General features: G+C 39.1%; 1 protein-coding gene across 1 annotated transcript in view; it reads left to right on the forward strand.

The window, feature by feature from the left end:
- USH2A (usherin) overlaps nucleotides 1-26,164 on the forward strand; it is a 922,740-nt gene that overhangs the window by 396,642 nt on the left and 499,934 nt on the right. Inside the window, exons 26-29 of the mRNA XM_040262869.1 lie at nucleotides 1,933-2,206; nucleotides 8,564-8,767; nucleotides 8,895-8,975; nucleotides 12,077-12,271. Coding sequence (XP_040118803.1) covers nucleotides 1,933-2,206; nucleotides 8,564-8,767; nucleotides 8,895-8,975; nucleotides 12,077-12,271 — 754 coding nt within the window. The remainder of the gene's footprint in view (nucleotides 1-1,932; nucleotides 2,207-8,563; nucleotides 8,768-8,894; nucleotides 8,976-12,076; nucleotides 12,272-26,164) is intronic.

A 26,164-nucleotide genomic window follows, 5' to 3' on the forward strand; every position in this document is an offset into this window, starting at 1 on the left:
TAACCTGCTCCAGTATTCTTGCCTGGAAGATTCCATGAACAGAGGATCCTGGTAGGGTACAGTTTATAGAGTTGCAAAGAGTTGGACACAACTGAATGATTGAGCACACACACAGCATACTTACCTCTGCTATTAAGACGGTGTAATTCTTGGGAACACTTTCTCATATAATAGCAGAACGTATTACCTCATATAATCACAGAACACAATAGGAACAATCAATATTTACTGAATGGCGGTTTAAAAAAATGAATGACTACCTGATGTACTTCACAAAGATGATTTTTACATAGAAAAGAAATACTTTTTTAAAATGTGTTACTTAATGGACATCCCTGGTGGCTCAGAGGGTAAAGAATCTGTCTACAGTGCAGGAGATACGGGTTCAATCCCTGGTTGAGAATATCCTCTGGAGTAGGAAATGGCAACCTGCTCCAGTATTCTTGCCTGGAAGAGTCCATGGATAGAGCAACCTGGTGGCTACAGTCCATGGGATCTCAAAGAGTCAGACATGACTGAGCGACTAACAGACTTCACGTTACTTTGTTTCATTATCATGTTCTCAAATGTTCAAGTAGCCTCTGGTCACCAGTTTGACTTCTAACAAAATAGGAACATAGTGCAGTTCAGTCACTCAGTCGTGTCTGACTGTTTGTGGGCCCATGAATCGCAGCACGCCAGGCCTCCCTGTCCATCACCAACTCCCAGAGTTCACTCAGACTCACATCCATCGAGACAGTAATGCCATCCAGCCATCTCATCCTCGGTCGTCCCCTTCTCCTCCTGCCCCCAATCCCTCCCAGCATCAGAGTCTTTTCCAATGAGTCAACTCTTCGTATGAGGTGGCCAAAGTACTGGAGATTCAGCTTTAGCATCATTCCTTCCAAAGAACACCCAGGGCTGATCTCCTTTAGGATGGACTGGTTGGATCTCCTTGCAGTCCAAGGGACTCTCAAGAGTCTTCTCCAACACCACAGTTCAAAAGCATCAATTCTTCTGCACTCAGCCTTCTTCACAGTCCAACTCTCACATCCATACATGACCACATACATAGCCTTGACTAGACGGACATTAGTCGGCAAAGTAATGTCTCAGCTTTTGAATATGCTATCTAGGTTGGTCATAACTTTCCTTCCAAGGAGTAAGTGTCTTTTAATTTCATGGCTGCAATCACCATCTGCACTGATTTTTGGAGCCCCTCCCCACAAAAAAGAACATAGTAGGGAAAATAATTATTGAGTAACATTTTGAAGAAAAACATACAGAGGCATTTCCTTTACCATGAAATGTGGGTAAAATATGTTAATATTAGAAAATGGCACCTTAATCTAAAGGTACAGACGTAGAAGCAATTATGTTAGTTAGAGATTTAGAATAGAAACATTGAAATATCGAATCAAAATACATCTTACAAATTGGAAATTGAGTTCACTAACCAGTTAAAATAAGCTTAATCAGGCTTGACATTTCATTTTCTTATTGTCTTGTCATATGTTCCCCCTAAATTAAATTGATATATGAAGTAGTATTTTCTCATTTTCTAAAGATTCAAATAAAAATAAAGCCAGAGTTTAAACCGTTCTGTTCTCTTCAGTCATTTAGTCACTTATGCTAGGGTTTAGTCTTTTACCTATGTTGCCTCAAAAAGAAAAAAAAAAGGTTTCGCCTATATAATATTGCATTACATCATATCATCATTACTGGGTATAAATGTGTCTGACTCATTACAACATCCTTCATGTCAATTATAAGCTTGCAAAGTGCTTCATTATATGATGCTCCAGTTCTGCTTAGAATAAAGTGGGACATTTTTATAGAGTACTTTCAGGGAAATTTCTTGCTTTTCTTCAAGAAGTTGACCTTCTGTTCTCTCCCAAACTGCTATTCTGCAGTCTTTTTATATACCTATTTTCTTTTTAATATGAAATACAGATGGAACTGAAGAGTGGAATATTGAGCTTCCGGTTAAACACTAGTTTCACTTTTACACAAGTGGATCTTTGGCTGGGGCTGTCCTACTGTGATGGAAAGTGGAATAAAGTGATCATTAAGAAAAATGATTCCGTCATATCAGCAAGCATGAATGAACTGATGGAGCGCGTGTCTGAGTCCAGAGCCCAGGCGCTGACGGTAAATTCCCCCGTCTATGTGGGAGGAATCCCACGGGAACTGCATGACTCCTATAAACACCTGAAGCTGGAACAAGGTAAACTTTATTTGGAAGTACAGCCCCAGTACTACCAGGTCTTGGTGGTTCTGTGGTTCAGGACAGAGCAGTAGAACTGATCTGAAAGCAACGTCTATTCATCTATTTTCTGGAAGAATTTTGCGCTCTTAAAAAAAAAAAAAAATCACAAAATACTTCTTCAAATAGTTTTGTATGTTGCCCTTAAGAGTATGTTGTTATATCTATTTATATGTTAAATCATACCTATTTATACAATAAATAATAAATCAATATATTTATTCAAACATCTTTATCAGATATAATTATAATATATATACATGTATATTTGTGTATACATGTATATGTGTATGTGTATATATATATATATATATATATAGGTACACACACACACACACACACACACATATATATATATATAGTATGTTTGGGATTCCCTGGTGGCTCAGACGGTAAAGCATCTGCCTGCAATGCGGGAGACCCAGGTTCAATCCCCAGCTCAGGAAGATCCCCTGGAGAAGGAAATGGCAACCCACTCCAGTACTCTTGCCTAGAAAATTCCATGGATGGGGGAGCTTGGTGGGCTACAGTCCATGGGGTCACAAAGAGTCGGACACGACTGAGCGACTTTACTCACTCACTCATAGTATGTTTCCTTGTATGTTTTTCTTGGATAAGCATGTGGTTCTGGTTCTTTTAAATGCTGATCATTATCTGTATTTACAGATTAAAAAATAGGTTAGTGTGCACAGCCAGGAAAAATGGCCTTAAATACCCTGGGTTTTTTTCTGACATCAATGCTATTTGTTTCCATGCATTTCCATGGAGCTCTCATGCAGCAAAGCACATGAAAATGTGAGGTTGCTTTAATTTCTGACATGCCTGTGAAAAATATGTATGTCATTTAATATTCATAACCATCAATGAAAGGAAAAAGTACAAGTGTATGACGTATAGCTAAAGGAAACCTTTAACTCATATAAGGAGTTTGAACATAATTGGAGAAATTATTGTTTAAAAAAGACTAATTGTACATGAGTTCATATCGTGTGACAGGTGTGGTTCTGAAAGCCTCATGTTAGAATAATTGGGTCGGTTCTTCATAGCAAGCCCATGAGACAGGTATTATTACTTGTATCCCCATTTTAAAGATTAGGAAACTAGAGGGCAGAGAGGAAAGCAATTTGCTCAAGGTCGGTGGCTACTAAGCAGATGGCAAGCCTGCCCATCTTGGGCTGCCTGGTGTTAAAGCCCACTTTCATTATTATAGTTAAGTGTTCTTTTTCATGGGCACTGGTTGAAGTTACTTTCTCTATGAAGTGGGAAAAGCACAGAAACTTCCAGCTTGTATGCTTCTGTGTAGAAAATGTTCTCAATATATTTCAAAACCTGTGTACCCTGAATGGTTAAAATTTCCATGAAGCAGTCTTTGCCTATTTGGTAAGTACATAAAGATTTAAATGTCTTTGAATAGAAAATATATGGCAAGCTCTAAGGAGACTTTTAGAAGGGTACTAGTAGGGAGTTAATGAATATCTGGGGTATAAGACAGTAATGACATTTTCAAGGCACTTAAGATGTAACAGCAGCTAAAAATATTACATTCATATAAGGGCTTCTTTGGGTTTTCAGGTTTCTGAGGTTAGAAAGAGCTTGAAAACTCTTTATAAGAACAAAATTACTCGATTCTATTTATGTCTAGGGAAAATCCTCTGTATACCGAGCATGTTACTGTCAAAGTACACCAAAACCCATTATTATGAATGTCCTAGAAAGCTGGCTAAAATTGGAATTATTAAGATGATAATGATGAAACTTTAAAGCATCAACATAGACCCAAGAGGACTAACTCTATGACTAAGACTGTGATACTGGAAGATATTTTATTTATGGATAATACTAAATTTTTATCATTGCAGTATCATCCATATCAGTGGTTCTCAAACCACTGATAAAATATTGAAGTATAGTAGCTAAAACTTTGTAAGAACTCAATAAAATTAGCTATTATTATTATTCAAGATCCACTGGAATTGCCCAGAAAAGGTTTTTTTAAAATGCAGAGTTTAAATGGTATTTAAATGGCTTTGTCTCCTAAGATTCTGACTCAGATGCTTTGAATAGTACTGATTTATATAAGTAGCAGCATATTTTACACAGTGATCAGGAGAACATTCACAATATAAAGGTGCTGCAAGCATGCAGTAAATTGCAACTAAAACTAATCCTATTCACTTACTGTATTTTTTTTCAGTCCACTATCATAAAAATTGTTCTATGTTTTTTCCCTGGGCTTTCCTGCTGGTTCGGTGGTAAAGAATCCACCTGCAATGCGGGAGGCCCAAGTTTGATCCCTGGATCAGGAAGATCCCCTGGAGAAGGGAATGGCAACTCACTCCAATATTCTTGCCTGGTAAATGCCATGGACAAAATAGCCTGGTGGGCTACAGTCCATGGGGTCACAAAGAGTCAGACAGGACTTAGCAACTAAAGGACAACAGCAACATGCTTCTCCATTAACACCTTTTCCAAAGGCTCTATTTTTGTGGTCCTACTAGAGCTATTTTTTAAAATATCCATTATTGTCACAATCTTCCTTTAAATCAAAGGCAGATTAATTTTCCTCTATGTTCTGGAGACACTGGGCAGCATAATGTGCTGAAGATATACCGCCTTAGACCACGGGCACTTGGGTTGGGAGTAAGCGGACAATGGCACGTGGTCTCCCAGGTTGTGGTCTGTCCATAGCTCTGAGCAGAGAGGTTAAGAGTGGGACCAAGTGCCCCAGGGTTGGACTCCTCCCGCAGAGGGCTCCTGTGTCTCTCAGGTTTGTCAACCCAGAGTTCTAGACCACCTTCCAGTTGTTCAGAGACCTGGGAGGAGCATAGGTGTGGGGAGTCACTTTCGGTTTTCATAAAGGTAGGGAAGAAAAGATGAGGAGACATCACTAGTCTTCCCACAGACAGCCCCTCTCCCCTCTTTGTATCCTCGCATCCCATTCATAGTTTAGAGATCACTAGGGAGTATTTCCAGCGGGAGGGTTTCTGATGGTGCAGAGTTGGAAGAATGGTACAAACTTTGACAAAACCCTCTGACTACCCTAAGGATAGCACAGCAAGGACCCTGCACTATAGCCGAGGTAGTTGTACCCCTAAGGCCTGAGGGCAGAGTCCCACTTTCTAAGCAGAATTACTACATAGAAGCATCACTCTACTCTCTGTACCTTTTTGTCTCCAGAGTGAAGGAAGCCTATGACTGTGGCCTTTTCCAAATTTAAAATTGTGTCTTGTGTATTAACATTTAAGATATTTCTTTAAGTTTTTTTTTTTTTAACATTTTTAATTGTAGTTAAATATACCTAACATCAGGGCTTCCCTGGTGGCTCAGGGGTTAAAGCGTCTGCCTGCAATGCGGGAGACCTGGGTTTGATCCCTGGGTTGGGAAGATCCCCTGGAGAAGGAAATAGCAACCCACTCCAGTATTTTTGCTTGGAGAATCCCATGGACTGAGGAGCCTGGTGGGCTATAGTCCACAGGGTCGCAAAGAGTCAGACACGACTGAGTGACTTCACTTTCACTTTATATCTAACATTACTTTGCTGACAAAGGTCTGTATAGTTAAGGGGTTTTCCAGTAGTTGTGTATGAATGTCAGACCGTAAAGAAGGCTGAATGCCTAAGAATGGATACTTTTGAACTGTGGTGTTGGAGAAGACTCTTGAGAGTCCCTTGGACTGCAAGGCGGTCAAACCAGTCAATCCTAAAGAATATCAATCCTGAGTATTCATTGAAGGGACTGATACTAAATCTGAAATTCCAATACTTTGGCCACCTGATGTGAAGAACTGACTCATTAGAGAAGACCCTGATGCTGGGAAAGATTGAAGGCAGGAGGAGAAGGGGACAGAGGATGAGATGGTTGGATGGCATCACCAGCTCAATAGACATGAGTTTGAGCAAGCTCCAGGGGATGGTGAAAAACGGGGAAGCCTGGCATGCTGCAGTCCATGGGATCACAAAGAGTTGGACACAGCTGAGTGACTGAACAACAACAAATACCTAACATACAATTGGGGCTTGCCAGGTGACTCAAAGTATCCACTACTAATATAGGAGATGTGGGTTTGATCCCTGGGTTGGGAAGTTCTCCTGCAGAAGGAAATGGCAACCCAGTGTTCTTTCCTGGAAAATTCCATGGGCAGAGGAGTCTTGTGAGCTACAGTCCATGGGTCATAAAGAATCGGACACGACTTAGCAACTCAACAACAGTAACACCTAACATACCATTTACCATCTTAATCACTTTTAAGTGCCCAGCTCAGGCATTTAGTACATTCATGTTTTTGAGCAACCATCAACACCATCCATCTCAAGCAGTCTTTTCATTCTGTGAAACTGAAATTCTATACCCCTTGAACAATAAAGGGACATTCCTTATAAGGGTGCATTAATGTTTGCCGAAGCTGTCTTTGATTTGTTCATCCTTTTATTGGCAGGGGAACTGGAGGACAAGAGAAGTTAGGTGACTCAGCTCTGTGCCATCAGAAAATTACTACTTGTAAAGAAATTAGAATTCTTAACTTCTGAATTTTCAAGGAGATGCTTTTATATTGAGCTTCATTGCTTTCAACTCAATTTACCCAACTTACTGAGTATCTACTGTGTGTTGAAGATAGACTAGCAGTATTGATCAGTCAGGCCTAAAGGAATGTGAATAATAGCAAAGGCATTTAAAAGGAAATAGGCTGCAACTTAATGTGTTAGCAGAAAGAATAACACACCATATAAATGCTGAAGAGAACAATATGGTCATTGTTAGAATTAACTTACTTTACTGTTCAGCATTGCATTGTATTTTATTTCCATTTCTTGCTGGTGGGCTGTAATCTTGAAAAGAACTAATTATCTGTTTGGGGCCATTCAGACTTGACAGTGTTTTGTTCACGAAAGAGACTATGTGTTCCAGCAATCTCAAACTCGGTCTGTTTGTCCCTTCTTTGACAATAGTGTGCAGTTTTGTGAGCGGAGTGCTGCCAAACCTTGCAGAACTGATCTCTGTTTATACAAAATAGCAAGTCATTCAAAGCTACAGCTGCTCTCCAGGTGACGTGATGCCCCATGGTTCTGTAAAAAGAGAGCAGTCAGTGCACAGTTCAAACCCATCTCCTCCACCTTCTCTATGAAACTTCCCAGAACTGAATGGAGCGTGACTATTTTAAAGTCAACTGAGTAAACTACACTTCCCAGGTTGCTTCTTGTGTTGCTATTGCCAAAGTTGAATTTGGTTCCTGTCCTGAGACCATGAACCTGAAACTGGTAATCATTTTGCACAGTCAAGATTATGAAACTCAGTGAAAATGGTGGAGCACAGTGACAGCTCCCAAGTGTCCTGAATTAACTGGGGCTTTGTTCTATGACTATGAGATGGTTGTTATGGAATTCATTGCAATAACTCATGATTTTAGTGTATTTTGAAACTACATTCTTTCTCCTTGTTGTTCAATCAATAAGTCATTTCTAACTGTTTGCCACCCCATGGATTGCAGACCATCAGGCTTCCTTGTTCTTCACTATCTCCAGGAGTTGGCTCAAACTCATGTCCATTGAGTTGGTGATCTTATCCAACCATCTCCTATGGTTCTGCATTAGAACCTCATGCTCCATGCTCAGTCGTGTCCAACTCTTTGTGTCCCGGTGGACTGTAGCCTGCCAGGCTCCTCTGTCCATGCGATTTCCCAGGCAACAATACTGGAGTGGCTCCTCCAGGGATCTTTCCAACCCTGGGACCAAAGCTACATCTACCCATGTTTCCTGCATTGCAGGCGGATTCTTTACGACTGAGCAACGGGGGACCTGAGAGTGTATTTTTTTTTTTCCTCAGTGAGCTTCTTGAATAATCGTACTCATTTACATATTAGTTTTTGGCACTTAGACATGGACTTATGCATACAGGTAACTTCATTTTCCAGGATTGAGGAACATGTGAAAACACTCTCACCATAATGTGTAATTGCCTACACATTATGTAGCGCCACTGGACTACACATTATTTCATAGGAATAAACAGAATGCAAAAAACTGCTCCTAAAAGATATAATACATACTTTTCAGTTGAATCGAATTCAGTTGAATTACAATTATCAGCTTATATATATTTCAAAATAACGTAAATATAAATATTTCCTGCAACAGCTTAGCCTGGTAAAAAGCAGGCATAAAGGAGCAGAAAGGATCTCCCAAAGAAGACTTGAAAGTTTGAAAATTGTGTCTAAACCACCTCCCCAACTTCATCAAAACGTAGTACTACAGAGGGGACAAAAATGATGGCTAATTAAGGACTCAAGCCCTTTGTGTGATCCTCATCCCTTACTGTTTGCTAGGTTTCGGTGGTTGCGTGAAGGATGTGAAGTTTGCACAGGGTGCTGTCATTAACTTGGCATCTGTGTCCAGCGGCGCTGTCAGAGTCAATCTGGATGGATGCTTGTCAACTGACAGTGCGGCTAAGTGCAGGGGAAATGACTCCATCCTGGTGTACCGGGGAGAAGAGCGGACTGCTTATGAGAGCCATCTCCAGCCATTCACAGGTAAAGCAGAGATGCCCTAAATTCAGTGTTCCATGGCTCTTGCTCATCGCCTCTTCCCTCCCTGCCAACCCACCACTAGTCTCCATGCGTCCTATGTTAACTTTCCTCCTTCTTATTTCCATTTAAGAATACCTGTATCGAGTAACAGCCTCACATGAGGGAGGTTCGGTACACAGCGATTGGAGCCGGGGACGCACAACAGGAGCAGGTAAAGAGTGTTTATCTTAAAATGCGTATCACACACAAATGCATACATTGTGCAGGTAAAGAAAAACAAAGCCTCTCACCCGTGCAGCAAGTACCATGTTTGTAATCTTGTGACAGAGCACGCCTGGGTTTGCAGAGTCATCTGTTGTTGGTGAAAATGCTTAGTGGATCAGGACTTGTGATTCTTCAAATATTTCATAAAGATTTGTTCAGGCTGAGTCTTTCCTCTTCAGATGCAGAAGAAAGTAAGTTCACGTTGTCTTGATAAAGGCCCATATGGACTGTAATTCATCTAAGAACTGGAAATCTTTACAAGTTGCTTAGTCCCTGAAAAGCTAAAGTCAGGGTTACCTTTAGGTGAGGATACGCAGCTTCTGGCCTCTTTGGTGGAGAGCTTGTTTGAAACCCACACTGTGGTTGGAAGCAAATGTGTCTTTTATTGGGCTTCTGCCGTGGCTCAGTTGGAAAAGAATCTGCCTGCGATACAGGAGACATAGGGGGTGCAGGTTCGATCCCTGTATCAGGAAGATCCACTTGGAGGAGGAAAATGGCAACTCATTTCAGTATTCTTGCCTGGAAAATTCCATGGATGGAGGGGCCAGGTGGGCTACAGCCCATGGGGTCTCCAAAACAGTTGGATATGACTAAGCTTGCATGCATGTGTCTTTTATCACATAATGGCAGATGTTTGCCATGGTGCTTACTGTTAGGGCCTTAGAATGCCTCTTCCAGGATAGAAATTGCTGAATGGTCTAATTTCTTTGAGTTGAATGGAGAAACAACTAGGAAACAGACTGTATTAGATCTGATCTCAGATAACTGATTTATTAGTACTTTGTACCTCTGACAGGGACCACAACATCTTTTCACATAATACCATCACAAACAGGCATTCATTACGAGAAGTTTTGTGAATCAGTAGCCTTCTACCATTTTAGAGAAAACATTTGTCAGAAAGACAAATACATTTCCGTATGATTGACACTCTTGAAGAGTTGTCCTTAGCAAGTCATGATTTGTTTAAAGACATGTTTGTTTGTTTGTTTTACCAAGTACCCTCTCATATTTATTATCAATAACAGGTTACTTGGAGAAGGCAATGGCACCCCACTCCAGTACTCTTGCCTGGAAAATCCCATGGATGGAGGAGCCTGGTAGGCTGTGGTCCACGGGGTCGCTAAGAGTCGGACACGACTGAGCAACTTCACTTTCAGTTTTCACTTTCATGCATTGGAGAAGGAAATGGCAACCCACTCCAGTGTTCTTGCCTGGAGAATCCCAGGGACGGGGGAGCCTGATGGGCTGCCGTCTATGGGGTTGCACAGAGTCAGACATGACTAAAGTGACTTAGCAACATAGCAACAACAGGTTACTAGTGCAGACGTCCTTTGAGGAATCTTTTTAATCTAAAAGATAAATAATTACTGAGATGGGATACTGATAAGAATTTTTGGAGTTTGCTGCCTATAGAGTTTCCAGAAGAGGACAACTTGACACTTTTCCAGGATGAGTTAAATCATCATCTATTTATAGGCAAGACAATGAACTGAATGATCCCTTAAATTCTTTTCAATTTTAGATCTTGGAAAAAGCTCTAATGTAAAATGTTCATTTGTGACTGGCATGTTCTCTGCCCCTGTTTCACATTTCTCTACTTTATTAATAAATATAAAGCCTGCTTTCAGTCTAATTCAGCAACCTAAATAGGTGTCCATAAAGTGCATGGCTTACATAGCCCCGTTTTTGAGTACCACCAAGAAAGTATGCAAATAGAGCTCTGAATTTATAGCAGTGATCTGACCACAAAGTCTTATGCCATAAATTCATATTTACAATCTGACCACAACACCGAGCCGCTACATGCTCCCAAGGGTTGGAGAATAATTGCACTATTTAATTATTTTTGAGTCAGTTTTGCTCTGTCCCTTATGAGAACACCATCTGTTAGACAGGACTGTACTTTGCCCTGTACCGCATTTCAGAACTAATAAAATCGGCATCAGTCCCATTGTCCCGTCACTTGGAACTTGATTGTGTGGCCTGTACATTTCCTAAAGTTGCTTGTGGTGGTTCACCTGCACAGACAGTGGTTCTCCACCTCTGTGCTTCCCCTCATGCCTTACGTTCATGATGCTTCCCTTGAGGCTGTTCTGTTTTATTGGCCTGAAGAGTAAAGTCAGAGGAGGAGGCTATTTGATGGGGAGAGACCAGGGTGATCCTCCATCGACAGCGCTCTGGAGTCCAGGAGCAGTCAGAGACCCTTTGTCATCCATCATCCTGCCAAGGAGTTCCTCGGGCTTTTTCTCGGCATCTTCAGTGCAGTCAGCTGTGATGAAGTTGTTACTGATCAGAACCAGAGAAATATCTAATAAATAGTTAAAGGTTATGGATTTTTAAAAGTAGAGGATTCAGCTTATAAGTGAGGTTTTGTTGTTTCTATAAACTTTTCATTTTGTGTTATTTTGTGATGCTCTGAAGAAAACATCTCTGAAAATGATTTTGTAGAATCTCAAGGGCATCAACTTCTCTACCTGCCCCTTCCTCTGAGTGCAGGTAGCAATGTATCCTGTATATCCCAGCTGGTAGAACTTTACTTCTTTAAAAATTAATTGGAAAAACAATTGAATTTGCAAATGGGATCAGACCTTCAAGTACAATAAGATCACATTTGTGATATTTTTTGGCTAATACATTGACGATATAAAAGTGTCAAACCGCTATGTATAATAACAGTCTAATTATCTTGCTTCAAAGGGGTACATCATTATATTGTTTGAACTTGTTATCTGCCTACCATCCACCTCCTTCTTTATGAGTGATGTTTAAAACATGTTGGATACGTTAAATGTTTTTGGAAAACCTGGTCTAGACTTGAAAGAACATGATGTCGATGGAGTTTTGATGGTTTTGAAATATCGCTTAAACTGAATGGCTCAAGATGTGCAGTCATATTAAATCAATGCTGAAAAGTTACAACTCTAATAAATTGTATTTATGCTAATGGTTGAGTCTGATTTACTGCAGCCATTAAAAGTGAAGAATAGGAGCAATAGTCTTTTCAGAACTGCCATTCTGCCTATTTTCTCTTTTATCCTTTCACAGCTCCACAAAGTGTGCCAACTCCCTCAGGAGTCCGCAGCATAAATGGCTATAGCATCGAGGTGACCTGGGATGAACCTGTTGTGGCTAGAGGTGTAATTGAGAAGTATATCCTGAGAGCCTACAGTGAGGATGCTCCCGGTCCACCCCGCATGCCCTCTGCCAGCTCTGAGCTTGTCGATACCAACACCTTCACAGGTAAAGTGGGTTCCTCAAGGGAGTAGATCTTATTAATTTTCTTTCTGTTTTGACTTTGAATACAAACATCCGTCAAGCCTTTTGCCCTAGTATATGAAAAGTTCTCAAATTTTTGCCTGGTTACAAACAACAAGAATCATCTAATTATACGGACACCTCTATCCATGAAGGATGAAAAATAATTCTATAAATGTTTATGGGCTTTCATGGATAGTTTCATTATGAGGCTGGTACTTTCTCCATCCCCAAAAGGTTAGGTCACGAGTGGCTTTCACCCTTAATGAGATTCTTATACCTAGGATGCATATACGCCCTTAAAATGTGAAACTTTTCAAGATCTTATGTATACATAGAGTGCCAGTGACCTATTTTACCATGCAAAAGTTTACTCGTTGGGACTAGCCCAAGTTCACAGTACCATTATTTATTGTAAAATTGTTTATTAAACCTAATTATGTCAAGGTAGAGGAGATTAGCGCACCAGCAGTTTGACTGGCAAATCAGTGAATCAATTTCTCACGGTACATCATGGATAGTGTGCACACAGGCGGGAGTGAAATACACACACGAGCATCACACAAGGTCCCATGCTCAAATTTCTGCTTGTGTCGTAAGATAGCAGTTTTCAGCCTCATGAAATGTTAAGGCCCATTTAAATGGAAAGCCAGATTTAAGCCTTTGACCCCCCCAAAAAAAATAAAATGCATCAAAAAAATTTAATAGAAAAAATAATTTTCCTCTGTCAGAGATGCTTTCCAAACTTGACAAATTAGATGGATTTTCAAAGTGGCCTTAATTGTTTTTCTAACACATCAGTCAACTCTATCAATCTTTACTTCCTTGTTTTAGATACCTTAGAATCTACAGCCCAAATATACAACCAGTTAAAAAAAATTTGTTTATCTTTCATTTCCTTTGTCCTCTATTTTACCCATCTGATAAAAACCCAATCTGATTGGGCTTTTGCCCAGGCTGCACACTGCAGCTAAGTGGGCTGGAAAAAGTCTCAGTTCCCATTTTCTGTTGGACACTCAGTAATGACACCAATCCTACTGTGTTTCTATAATAAGCTCCTTCTCCCATTCTCCTCGTTAAATATTTTATATTTTTCCAAACTATCTAGGTGTTAACCTGCCTTCTTTATCCCACTCAGCTGATAGCCTTATATATGAAATTTTCTTAGACACCAAAAAAGCAAAAATCTATCATAAAGAATTTCTGTCACTCTCTTCCTATGAAATATATACATTAATTGCATTTTTCTGAACAATAGCACTGTTATTACGGGATTAGTGAATTAATGGATGTTAAAACATTTAAAAACATCTTTGGCGTATAATATTATTTTCTTTTTTTTTCACATTTCTCTCCATTTCTCTTCCTATTTTTACAGAGCATCCCTTATGCTATTAAAAATAAAATCTTCAAAAGTCCTATGGACCCCAACTTTTCCTGCTTTTTCAGAGCTATTACTGGTGGTCTTTCTTCCTCTTACTTATATTTTAACCTCTGTCTCCTGGAGTCATTTACTAAGTGTGGTCCTAGGACTTGGATCAACAGCCTCCCCTGAGACCTTCTTATTCATGCGAATTCTCCAGCTCACCCCCACCTGCTGAAGCAGAAGCTGTAAAGCAGAGCTCAGCAGTCCCGTTTTACCAAGCCCTCCTCTAGTGATGCTGGTGATGCCAAAGTTAGAGCCACTGCCCATTTGGGTTCTGCTCAGGATCATTCAAACACATCTATCAACACCCATTGTTAAACACAAACAAACCCAAACCAAAGTCCCTTCCAGCTATCACTGTCTCTCTCCTCTTCCTAAGGCCTCTGTGGTGCTGTCCCCATTTCTTCATCAGGTCTGGCTTCTGCTTCCTTGCCTTGTTGAGGACTCCAGAAACTTCCATTTTAAATATCCACGGAACACTACAATCCTGGTCTCCTCTGCTTGATAGCATTCTGCACTGTGGATTTCTTACCATCTCTTGAAATATTTCATCATTTTTATTATTGTTCTGCTTCTGGGTCCCCTTTTCTCATGTCTTTGCCCACTCCCTCAGAAGCTCAACTCTGTCTTTTGAAAGACCTCAGGGTTTAGATCTGGGACCTTTTCTCTCTCTTTTTAAATTCTTTTCCACAGTCTTGCTCCAGGAAACTCATAGATTCACAAAGCATCCAATACCCTACAGACACTATTGACTCCTAAATGCACATCCTACCCAGACTTCCAAATGTGTGTATCCAGCAGGCATTTGAAAAAATTGACATTTCCAGTAGATGTCTCATTATTTCTAAATTTACCATCTCCAAAACTGAATTTCTGTTCCTCATCCATTCTCAATATCAATAAATGACATCTCCAGCCCCCTAGTTAATGAAGCTTGAGAATTTTCGAGATGTTTACATCCTGTTCATACATCATATATCCATGTTTATTGATTCCATTTTCTAAACTAGGTGTTAAACTCATCTATATCTCCCTTTACCTACTGTCCAAGACAAACCATTCCAATATCTTACCTGGACAACTACAATACTCACCTTTCTCATGACACCTCCACCCCACAACCACCATGATTCCATCCCACCAAGCGACCAGACATCATGGTTCTCTCTTTAAAACTCTGCAGCTGCTTTCCACTGCCTGTCTCCCAATCTCATTTTGTCTCAGTCTCCTCTTATTTTCTGGATTTCCAAATTTTGCTGTTATAAGTAATAGGATTTTTAAAAGTCTGCATACAAATCTTTGGAGGAATGACCGACATTGATGGTAGGTTAAATCCCTTGAAATGGAATAGCTAGATCAAAGTTTCTTAAAGCAGTATTCAGTCTTGGACTCTGAGGTCAAGCAGTGTATGTGTTAGTCGCTCAGTCATGTCCAACTCTTTGTAACTCTGTGGACTGTAGCTTGCCAGGCTCCTCTGTCCATGGAATTCTCTAGGCAAAAATAATACTGGAGTGCATTGCCATTCCCTTCTCCAGGTATCTTCCCAACCCAGGATTTGAACCCGGGTCTCCTGCACTGCAGGCAGGTTTCTTTAGCATCTGAGCCACCTGGGAAGCTGGCTCAAGCAGACATTGATACAAATCTCTGCTGCTTACCCTCCCTGTAACATTGGGGAATTTGTGTATTCTCCTGGGTCTCTTTATGGTGTCTTAACCTATGAAGTTAAGTTATGCTTCCCTGGTGGCTCAGAGGTTAAAGCATCTGCCTGCAATGCAGGAGACCTGGGTTCAGTCCCTGGGTTGGGAAGATCCCCTGCAGAAGGAAATGGCAACCCACTCCAGTATTCTTGCTGGAGAATCCCATGGATGGAGGAGGCTGGAGGGCTGCAGTCCACGGGGTCGCAAAAAGTCAGACACGACTGAGCAACTTCACTTCAACCTATGAAGTGGGAGAATAATATTAACCTCAGAAGAATATTAAATATATTAAGTGATATGATATTTCAGCTCTCTTTTCAGCTGTGTAAACTTAGACACATTAATTAACATGTCTGTGCTTCAGATTCCCTGTGGGTAATGAAATAGCTGCCCACCTCACAGGACAGCTGTGAGGATTAAGGGAGTCCATGTGTATGTAAAGCATACAGGGCAGCCCTTGACACACTGTCACACTGTAAAATGTTAGCTATCAGAAGTTTTTAAAGCATCTAGCACAATGCTTAACATATGGTAATTTCTTAACAAAGATTTAGTTATATTTTTAGGTTGTCAAATATGTGCCAAAAAGACTATATAAATCATACTCCCACCAGCAAGCAGAATGCAAGATTGTATATTTCACTTTATATCCTAGTTGACAAGTTCTACAGTTAAACTGTAAATTAAAAAAAAAATATGTCAGAGTATTTATTTGGCTTACTTTATTCCTGGAGACATTAAGCATTTTCATGTTTACTGACAATTTATACTTCTTTTATGACATACCTATCATGTTTCATTATCAGTTTTTCTATTGGAGGATTCACATTTTTTTCATTGATTATAAGTATCTCTTTATATATGAAGAATATTGTACTTAAGTTTGCCTTATGTGTTGCAACACTGCAATTTCTTATTTTTCTTTAATTTTGATTTACATTTTTATATGCAGATTTTAAAGCACATTTTCTGTAGTTGATATAATATCTTTAAAAATTTTTTGTTAGTTTTCTATGGGTAATTTGGAAAAAAATGTCCATATTCTCCATTCAGGGTATACTAATATTTGCTTATTAGATATACCATATTGATAATATGGGCTTCCCTGGTGGCTCAGAGGATAAAGCGTCTGCCTACAATGCAGGAGACCCAGGTTCGATCCCTGGGTTAGGAAGATCCCCTGGAGAAGGAAATGGCAACCCACTCCAGTATTCTTGCCTGAAGAATCCCATGGACAGAGGAGCCTGAGCGGGCTATAGTCCATGGGGTCACAAAGAGTCGGACATGACTGAGTGACTTCACTTCACTTCACTTCATATTGATAATACTCACACACACACACACACACACAGAGACACATATATGTAATGCATATCTTCTGAATTAGCAATTCTAAATTTGAGGTAAGATCAAATCAGAAACAGGGCAGAGAGTGCTCTCAAATTACACAAGATTCTGAAAGTAATCCTACCTCCAAGATTGAAAACCAGTAAAATAAACTGCTGAATGTTACTGTAGGGCATTTCAAGCATGTGAATGGTATATATAGAGAGGAAAATTAGAGAACCTCTGACCACTTGTTACTTATTTATTTATATATATTCAATCTGTGAAAAACTAAGGAAAAAAAATCTCAATTATTGCAGTTTTGTCAGTTTCTTCAATTTGTCAGTTGTGTTACTTTGGAAGCTTGCTTTTTGTTTGTATTTTTCTTTTTCTTATTACATTTACATTTGCCACTTTTAAAGTTACATTGTTTGAAGTATATCTGTGTAAACAGAATCTAGTTTGATTTACCTTTATAGTCAACTTAAAATTCTCTGTATTTTAGTAGGGGAGTGTAATTCATATTTATTTTTGTAATTTATACAATTGCTCTTATTTCTCCTACCCTATTTTATGGGGGTAAAATAACTTCAGTACTTTTAATTAATTAATTTTGTTTTGCTATTCCTTTATTTCTCTTCTTGCTTGTGCTGGACTATGAATTCTGTAACTTTTTTCCTCTCAAGGAGTCCTAAATATGTATCTGTTGCTTACAAAGAAGTGAACAGATAAGGACATATGTAAGAGGTATCTTAAAGGTTATGGAGAACTCTGGTACTGCAAGATGGACTTTTATTGGGAAGAATTGGACTATTAAGCGAGAGGAGTATGAATTGAGAGGCACCAAGGCCAGGCTGAATTAGTATCAATATCAGATTTCACAGCAAAAGAATAAAAAGCAACTAGAGAGTGAGAAAGAAGGGATGAGAAAGTAGAGAGCCAGAAATAATGGATTTGGTGAAGATATTAGGAGTGTAGAGATTGGTTGATGGCAGCTGTTTTGTCAATTGATTAAGAGAACAAGGACCAAGAGAGAGTAAAACAAAGCAGTTCATGAGTAGCTTTGTTATTGATCTTGAAAGTAATCTTTTAGCATTTCTCAGGTGACTCTTGTTAAGATTTTAAAGTTAAATTTTTGGTTATTATAGTGGTATTTTTTGAATGCAACCATGAAATAAATCCTGAATCCGTAAATCAATTTAGCTGTATTGGTTCAAAAAGGGTCCTTAACCAATTAAGTTATAATAAAATGTGTTGGTTTCTTTTCACGAATTTTTTTTTTTCTGTTATATAGCAAACTCTCTTTCTTCAAATTTGAGTCTCTCTTTGGCTTGGAAAGTTTGCTGTTGAGACATAGGAGTTTTCAATATTATACATTTTTTCCCAGTTTACCTTCCTTGTTTTAGAAGTCTAGAACACAGTTATCGAGTCAAATCAAAGTGAAAGTCAATGTGTTAGTTGGTTAATGTTTTCTGATTCTTTGTGACCCCTTAGACTGTAGCTCACCAGGCTCCTCTGTCCATGGACTTCTCCAAGCAAAAATTACTGAAGTGGGTTGCCATTTCCTTCTCAAAGGGATCTTCCTGACCCAGGGATTGAACCTGGGTCTCCTATACCACAGGCAGATTCTTTACCATCTGAGTCACCAAAGAAGTCCCAGGATCAAATTAATCTGAGTTCAAATCCCAGTAATGTCATTTAGCATGGTATCAGGCAAATTTGAAATTGTATTGCTATATTGGAGTGTCCTCATCTATAAATTCAAGATGAAAACCTTTATGTTATAAAATTGCTGCAAAGATTTAAAAATGAATTAACCCCTAGAATATTTTGCTTGTAGATAGGCACATAATAAATGTTCAATGAATTAATTATTATCTTTATACTGTTCGGTCTCTGGATCTGGGTTATTACTTCATAATTTTTTCATTTTTCATTTTTTGATTTTGACACTGTTAATTCTTCTCTGTGAATCTTCTGAGATGATTTTTAAAACTCTTCTACTTCAGTCTTTTATTTGATTTGAATTTCTTTCTCACCTAGCTCACTTTGATTTCTGCCTATTTCTCATACTAACAGTTTTCATCTATGTTGTTTATCATTTACCTTCAGTCTCTTGTTAATGGATTCCAAGTTCTTTTGGATCTTAATAGCATGAAACTGGTGATTTTTAAGTTTTACAAGCTTCCTGAATTAAATTCTCCCCTGAGCATGATAGTCTTCTGTAATTTGAGTGCTATAGTCTCTTGTTCTTTTGAGTTACAGACTTTTTCCCCCATAATCAGTAAAATGCACTTCCATAGTTCATTTGCCATATCCCTGACTTTTATCTTCAATGTGAGTGTTTGATCAGGAAAATCAAATCATTTTCATGTCATTTTACTGGGCAACTAGTTGTTAATAAAAACCTTCTCTGGGATTAGGACGGGGTCAGTTAAGGTAAATTTGCATTTGCCCCACAGCAATTTTTAAAAGTTAACTCTTTTCCTCTAGGTTTCAGGTGAAGGAGGAGAGCTGAGAATTTGTGGGCATTTTGTACTCAGCTCAGGATAAGGTTTGCCCTGAGTTCTTTTTCAAGTTGTCTATTTGTCTTCAGCTACTGTCTTTTTGTACTTCAAAACCTGTGGTCATTTCATTGGTATTTTCATTCCAATCCCAAAGAAGGGCAATGCCAAAGAATGTTCAAACTACCACATGATTACACTCATTTCACATGCTAGCAAAGTCATGCTCAAAATCCTTCAAGCTAGGCTTCAACAGTACATGAACTGAGACTTTACAGATGTTCAAGCTGGATTTAAAAAAGGCAGAGGAACCAGAGATCAAATTGCCAACATCCACTGGATCATACAAAAAGCAGGAGAATTCCAGAAAAACATCTACTTCAGTTTCATTGACTACGTGAAAGCCTTTGACTGTGTGGATCACAACAAACTGTGGAAAATTCTTAAGGAGATGGGAATACCAGACCACTTCACCTGCCTCCTGAGAAACCTGTATGCAGGTCAAGAATCAAGAGTTAGAACCGGACATGGAACAACAGACTGGTTCCAAATTGGGAAAGGAGTATATCAAGGCTGTATATTGTCACCCTGCTTATTTAAATTTTATGTAGAGTACATCATGTGAAATGCTGGACAGGATGATGCACAAGCTGGAATCAAGATTGCCAGAGAAATATCATTAACCTTGGATATGCAGATGATACCACCCTTATGGCATAAAGTGAAGAGAAGCTAAAGAGACTCTTGATGAAGATGAAAGAGGAGAGTGAAAAGTTGGCTTAAAACTCAACATTCAAAAAACTAAGGTCATAGCATTTGGTCCCATCAACTCAGTCTCTCAACAGTGAGAGATTTTATTTTCGTGGGCTCCAAAATCACTGTGGTTGGTGATTGCAGCCATGAAATTAAAAGACCCTTGCTCCTTGGAAGAAAAGCTGTGACAAACCTAGACAGCATATTAAAAAGCATAGACTTTACTTTGCCAACAAAGGTCCATCTAGTCAAAGCTGTGTTTTTTTCCAGTAGTCATGTATGGATGTGAGAGTTGGACCATAAAGAAGGCTGGGCACTGAAGAATTGATGCTTTTGAACTTTGGTGTTGGAGAAGACTCTCTAGAGTCCCTTGGATTGCAAGGAGATCAAACCAGCCAATCCTAAAGGAAATCAACCCTGAATATTCATTGGAAAGACTGATGCTGAAGCTCCAATACTTTGGCCACCTGATGCAAAGAACTGACTCATTTGAATGGACCCTAATGCTGGGAAAGATTGAAAGCAGGAAGAGAAGGGTATGACAGAGGATGAGATGGTTGGATAGCATCACCAATTCAATGGACATGAGTTTGAGCAAACTGCAGGAGATGGTGAAGGACAGGGAACCCTCTCATGCTGTGGTCCATGGGGTTGCAAAGAGTTGGACAGGACTGAGTGACTGAACAACAGAATGAGGTGACTGAACAACAAAACCAAGGGTACACACTGATCCCCCTGGCTGGCCTTAAAAATACAGATGCCTGTGTCTCACCTGGAAGAATCTGATTATTTGGTTTCGAATATAGCCTGGACATTGGTATTTTTAAAGTGTCAGCAGGTAATTCTGTTGTACAGCCAGCACTGGAAACACTGTTCAAAGTGTTTGACACCAGTGATCAAGTCTCAGTTTTAACCAGAAATTCTTATGAGGACTTCCACATCCCAACAGCAACTTGTAAATATAGGATGAAAAAAGAGAAATGCCTGAATAAAAATGATGAACCATTAAAAGAAAGTAATAAAATTAGTGAAGGAAAATCACAGGAAAACAAAAATTAAATGATTCTTGGAAAGAAATAGGAAATTATGGTCAGAGTAACAAAATGTGGAAGGCAAAAGAAAAAAAAAAGAATATTAACTAAGACAGCTGAAAGAATAGAAGCATGAGACAGGATATTTACCATTCATGAGTTTGGCTACCAGAGGATTAAATGAGATAAATTCCAATAGTGTGGAGGGTCCAAGGGTTAACAACCCCACTCAGGTGCAAATGGGCCCCTTTGGGCCACAGAGTAGATTCTGTGCCCTCCAAAGGCCAGGGTTCAGAGCGTGGAGTTCTTGAAAGTTCATTTTCTCAGCTGGAGCCTCGGGGTAGAAAGCCCTGCAGTTATCAGTCCAGTGCATCTTTAGACTACTTGCAAAGGGCTCCAATTAACTCTGCGTAGCTCTTGCTGATTTTTCCCTCCAGCCCTGTTAACATGCGAAGCTACTGCCCAGAGAGACAGTCCTGGCATTTCCTTTCAAACCCAGGACTGCTCAGAAAGACCCTTCCCAATCTAATTTGAAATCTGTCAAGAAGGAGTAGATTCAAGAATCTGCACATATACCAATTTTTTCTTTATTTCCTTAAGATGTTTAAACGTAAACTTAATTGTTGTCATAATTAGCACAGCACCTGGCACAGTGCTAGGAAAATAATTGATACACAGAAGATATTTTCTCAGTTTTATTGTTGTATTACATTGAGCTAAACTCTAAAAGAGTTGAATTCCTTCTTTAGATAATAATCAAATTTATTATTTACTATAGTATAGCTGATAAGCCAATAATAACAATCTTTCAGATGACTTAAATAAATCTATATTGCAAAGGGAAAAAAAGAAAGACTTTTTAATTTATAATGCAGTTGATAATATCACTCTTGCTCTGAAAACTGGTTCGGTCCTCAAATACAGTAGACATTAGTCTTGTACTTGAAAAAAAAGTGGTTTCCATATTGTAAAATCTCTCATTTTTCTGTTTCTTCCACAGCTAGTAGTAATAATTAGTTAGTCTCAACTCTATTGATCATAAGGTGTTACTGGATTGCTTATGAAATACAGATTCTTGGCTCCATGCACAGGATTCTGTGTATTTGGGCTAGGATTGAGAAAGCTACCTTTTACCAAGTGTTATAGTTGGCCCTCTTGCAGAGGTTTATGAACCACACATTAAAAAACCGCTGGAGTCAGAGGAAGAGCAGATGAGATGGTATCACTTTCACCTGCTGGGCTTGAGTTTGTCCCTGCTTTGTTGTCCCTGCCACTTCTTCCAGCTACATGTGGGCAGAACGAGGCTTGGGCAGGTGAATAAATAGAAGTAGTGTAAGTAGGGCCTCTGACCCTTAAGGGCAGTGCTTCTGAAAGTTAAAGGAAGTGAGAATTATTTAGCATCTTGGTAAACTTCAGATTTTGATTCAGTAGGTCTGAGACTGTGGTGAGAGATACTACATTTCTAACAATCCCAACTCTCTCATCCCCCAGCCATGATGCCCATTAGAAAGGCAGAGAGTTCACTCTTTATATTCTAAATGCCAAATTCCGTTAGGGCTAAAGAAGAAAGAGACCGGGGCAATTCAACTTGTGAAACAGAATTGTAATCTTGTAGTGAAGTCTCATCTGTGTATTTCAATTACACACATTTAACCACATACCTTGGAAGTGGGGAAAGCATGAAAAAGAGTGAAAAAACTTTAAAAATAATCTTACAGGCAAAAGATGCTATCCAATCCTGAAACTGTTAATACCTGTCAGAAGAAAAGTATATGTGAATAGTTTTAGGGTTTCCCAGCTATTAACTAAAAGGAAAACTCTTTGCTGGGGTGCCTACAAAAAGAATGAACTAAGAGCCATAGAGGATCACTGATTCATGAGAAGTTAGAGGCATACACAAAATCAAATGCACTGTGCTTTATGGGCCAAGGGCTTCCCAGGTGGCTGCAGCGGCAAAGAACCCCCCTGTCGACGCAGATGTAGGAGACGCCTGTTTGATTCCTGGGTCAAGAAGATCCCCTGGAGGAAGGCATGGCGACCCACTCCAGTATTCTTTCCTGGAGAATCCCATGGACAGAGGAGCCTGGCGGGCTACAGTCCATGGGATTGCAGAGAGCTGGACCTGACTAAGACAACTTAGCATGCAAGGAGTTGTCAAAGGGACTTTAAATTATGAGTAATGTTGCCTTCTGTCCAACTTCGGAACTCAACCGCAACCATTAAACATCCATAAGTTAAGATGCTGCTCTTGATGTGTATGTTTAGGCACATATACATGTGTATATTATATATAAAATTATCATACCTGAGGAGCCCACAGAGAAATAAGTGTAATAAAAACTTCAATGCCATGCAATTTTTTTTATTCAACTGAGAAATCTTACCTCACAGTTGTTAAAACTGCATATGACTGCTCTTTGTTCATCCATTCTATTTTTTCATTAGACATTGAGCTCCCAGAAGACAAGTATCTTGTTTTATATTTAAGTCTTGTTTAGTAACTTCCTGAAAGCAAACAATGGATTTTTATTGAAGGAATGAAGGAATAGATAAACAAATGCAGGGTTTTGTTACTAACCCTGTAGTTAACATAATGTTACAATTGTTTTATCATGCTGAGATGAAGTTTCAACTACTGGTTCTGTCTCAGCAGTGTGATAGTTCTCTAATTTTATGAAATGATATGCAGAACTACCACAACTTAAATATGTATTCAGAACTTAATATATTCCCAAGAGGGAAAAATCTTGGTAGGATGAATAGAATCAAAAATTAGTTCCAAAATTTATACCTCATAATGGAGCTCAAGGGATATATATTTGCAATTAAAAATAATTGAAGACAGTACTGTAGCAGGTATGATAATGACACAGAGCAAAAACTATTCATTTATTAAAAACAAAAGCATTATCTACTATGTTCCAGGTTAGTGCTAGATCCTACTTTTAGCATGTACTTTTTCTTTCTGATTTTTAAAATTAATGGTAAAATGTATATACGAGCAATACTTTCTCTAAAGTGCAATATTATGTTTTTAAATATGACTGTTAAACACTCATATTTAAAACTCACTTAAAAATGAGTATTTTATGGGGGAAAATCAGTAGAGATAAGTTTTTCATTTTTAGTTAATTTTTCTTGAGAGACAGAGAACCTAAACTAACAGTGACTTCAACAAAATTAAGTTTTTCTCTCTGGTAATAGATGTTCACAGTCAATGTAGGGAATGACATTAACAGTTATAGGGACCCATACTCTTCATCTTTTTGCTAGACAGGACTTTTACCTCAAGGTCCAAAATGGCTGCTGGAGCATCAGCCATCCAGTCTGATTTCTATCCAGCAGAAAGGAGGAATCATTGAAAGAGTATGTACACATTTACCTTAATGATATATTTCAGAAATTATTCCTCTACCTTTGATTACATTCTATGATTAGAACTTAGCCACATGGCTATATCTAGCTACACAGATTGCTGGGAAATTTCCTTATTCAAAGTGGCCATTTACCCAACTAGAAAAAGGTCTTTTTATTTTACTAGGGAAAAAGACAGTATGTAATGAGAGGGCATTTAGTGGTCTCTGCCACAACAGGCAAACATCAAAGGTAAATTTGAAAAATTCATTTTGATGATATTGTTAAAAGATGGATCACTTCTCAGCCTTTCAGCCAAGATCAAATGTAGTATTGGGACTTTCCAGGTGGTACGGTGGCAAAGAAGCAGGCTGTACCACCTGGAAAGCTCCCATACTACATTTGAGTCTCCAACGCAGGAGACACACAAGAGACCGAGTCTCAGTCGCTGGCTCAGGAGGATCCTCTGGAGTAGGAAATGGCAACTCGCTGCAGTATTCTTGCCTGAAAAGTTCCCTGGACGGAGGAGCCTGGTGGGCTATGGTCCATGGGGTCGCAAAGAGTCAGACATGACTGAGTGACTGAGCACATGTTAAAATATGAATTTTGAAGAAGTCTTGGCCATTTTTATAGTACTCTACAAATAAATATTTCATATTTATAGTTTATTATAAACTATTTCTTTAAATGTAAATCTTAAAGGAAATTGGTCTGAAAGCATTTCGCAGAACAAAAATATGGCTTATGACATAAATAGTAAAAATAGAAATGATGTCATGTTCCTGCTTAGCTAATGTAGAAGAATTTCATCAGGTAATGCAGTGTTGATGAGTTAATAGCTTTATCTAACTCTCCTGAATATATAATGTGCTTTAACTCCTGGTACATTGTGAAAGCTTCAGATGGGGCTTTCTACAAGTTATTCATTTTATTTTATGCAGTAAGAACTTGCAGTGCAAGATTTGGATTTTTTTTTTTTATGACATGCTGTACAATGGTTAAAAATGACGGTAATACATCAGTTTTGCTATAGAGTGGTAATCAACTGTGGATGTTGGCCATAGTATCAGCTCAGTTCAGTCACTCAGTCATATCCAACTCTGCGACCCATGGACTGTGGTACACCAGGCTTCCCTGTCCATCACCAACTCCTGGAGCTTACTCAGACTCATGTCCTTCGAGTCGGTGATGCCATCCAACCGTCTCATCCTCTGTCGTCCCCTTCTCCTGCCTTTAATCTTTCCCAGCATCAGGGTCTTTTCAAATGAATCAGTTCTTCGCATCAGGTGGCCAAAATACTGGAGTTTCTACTTCAGCATCAGTCCTTCCAATGAATATTCAGGACTGATTTCCTTTAGGATGGACAGGTTGAATCTCCTTGCAGTCCAAGGGACTCTCAAGAGTCTTCTCCAACACCACAGTTCAGAAGCATCAATTGTTCAGCACTCACCTTTCTTTATAGTCCAACTCTCACACCCGTACATGACCACTGGAAAAACCATAGCTTTGACAAGACAGATCTTTGTTGGCAAAGTAATGTCTCTGCTTTTTAATATAATATCTAGATCGGTCATAACTTTCCTTCCAAAGAGCAAACATCTTTTAATTTCATGGCGGCAGTCACCATCTGCAGTAATTTTGGAGCCCCTCAAAATAAAGTCTCTCACTGTTTCCATTGTTTCCCCATCTATTTGCCATGAAGTGATGGGACCAGATGCCATGCTGTTAGTTTTCTGAATGTTGAGTTTTAAGCCAACAGTTTCGCTCTCCTCTTTCACTTTCATCAA

Source organism: Oryx dammah, unplaced genomic scaffold, assembly GCF_014754425.2.
Source record: "Oryx dammah isolate SB20612 unplaced genomic scaffold, SCBI_Odam_1.1 HiC_scaffold_21, whole genome shotgun sequence".
Classification (NCBI taxonomy): Eukaryota; Metazoa; Chordata; class Mammalia; order Artiodactyla; family Bovidae; genus Oryx; species Oryx dammah.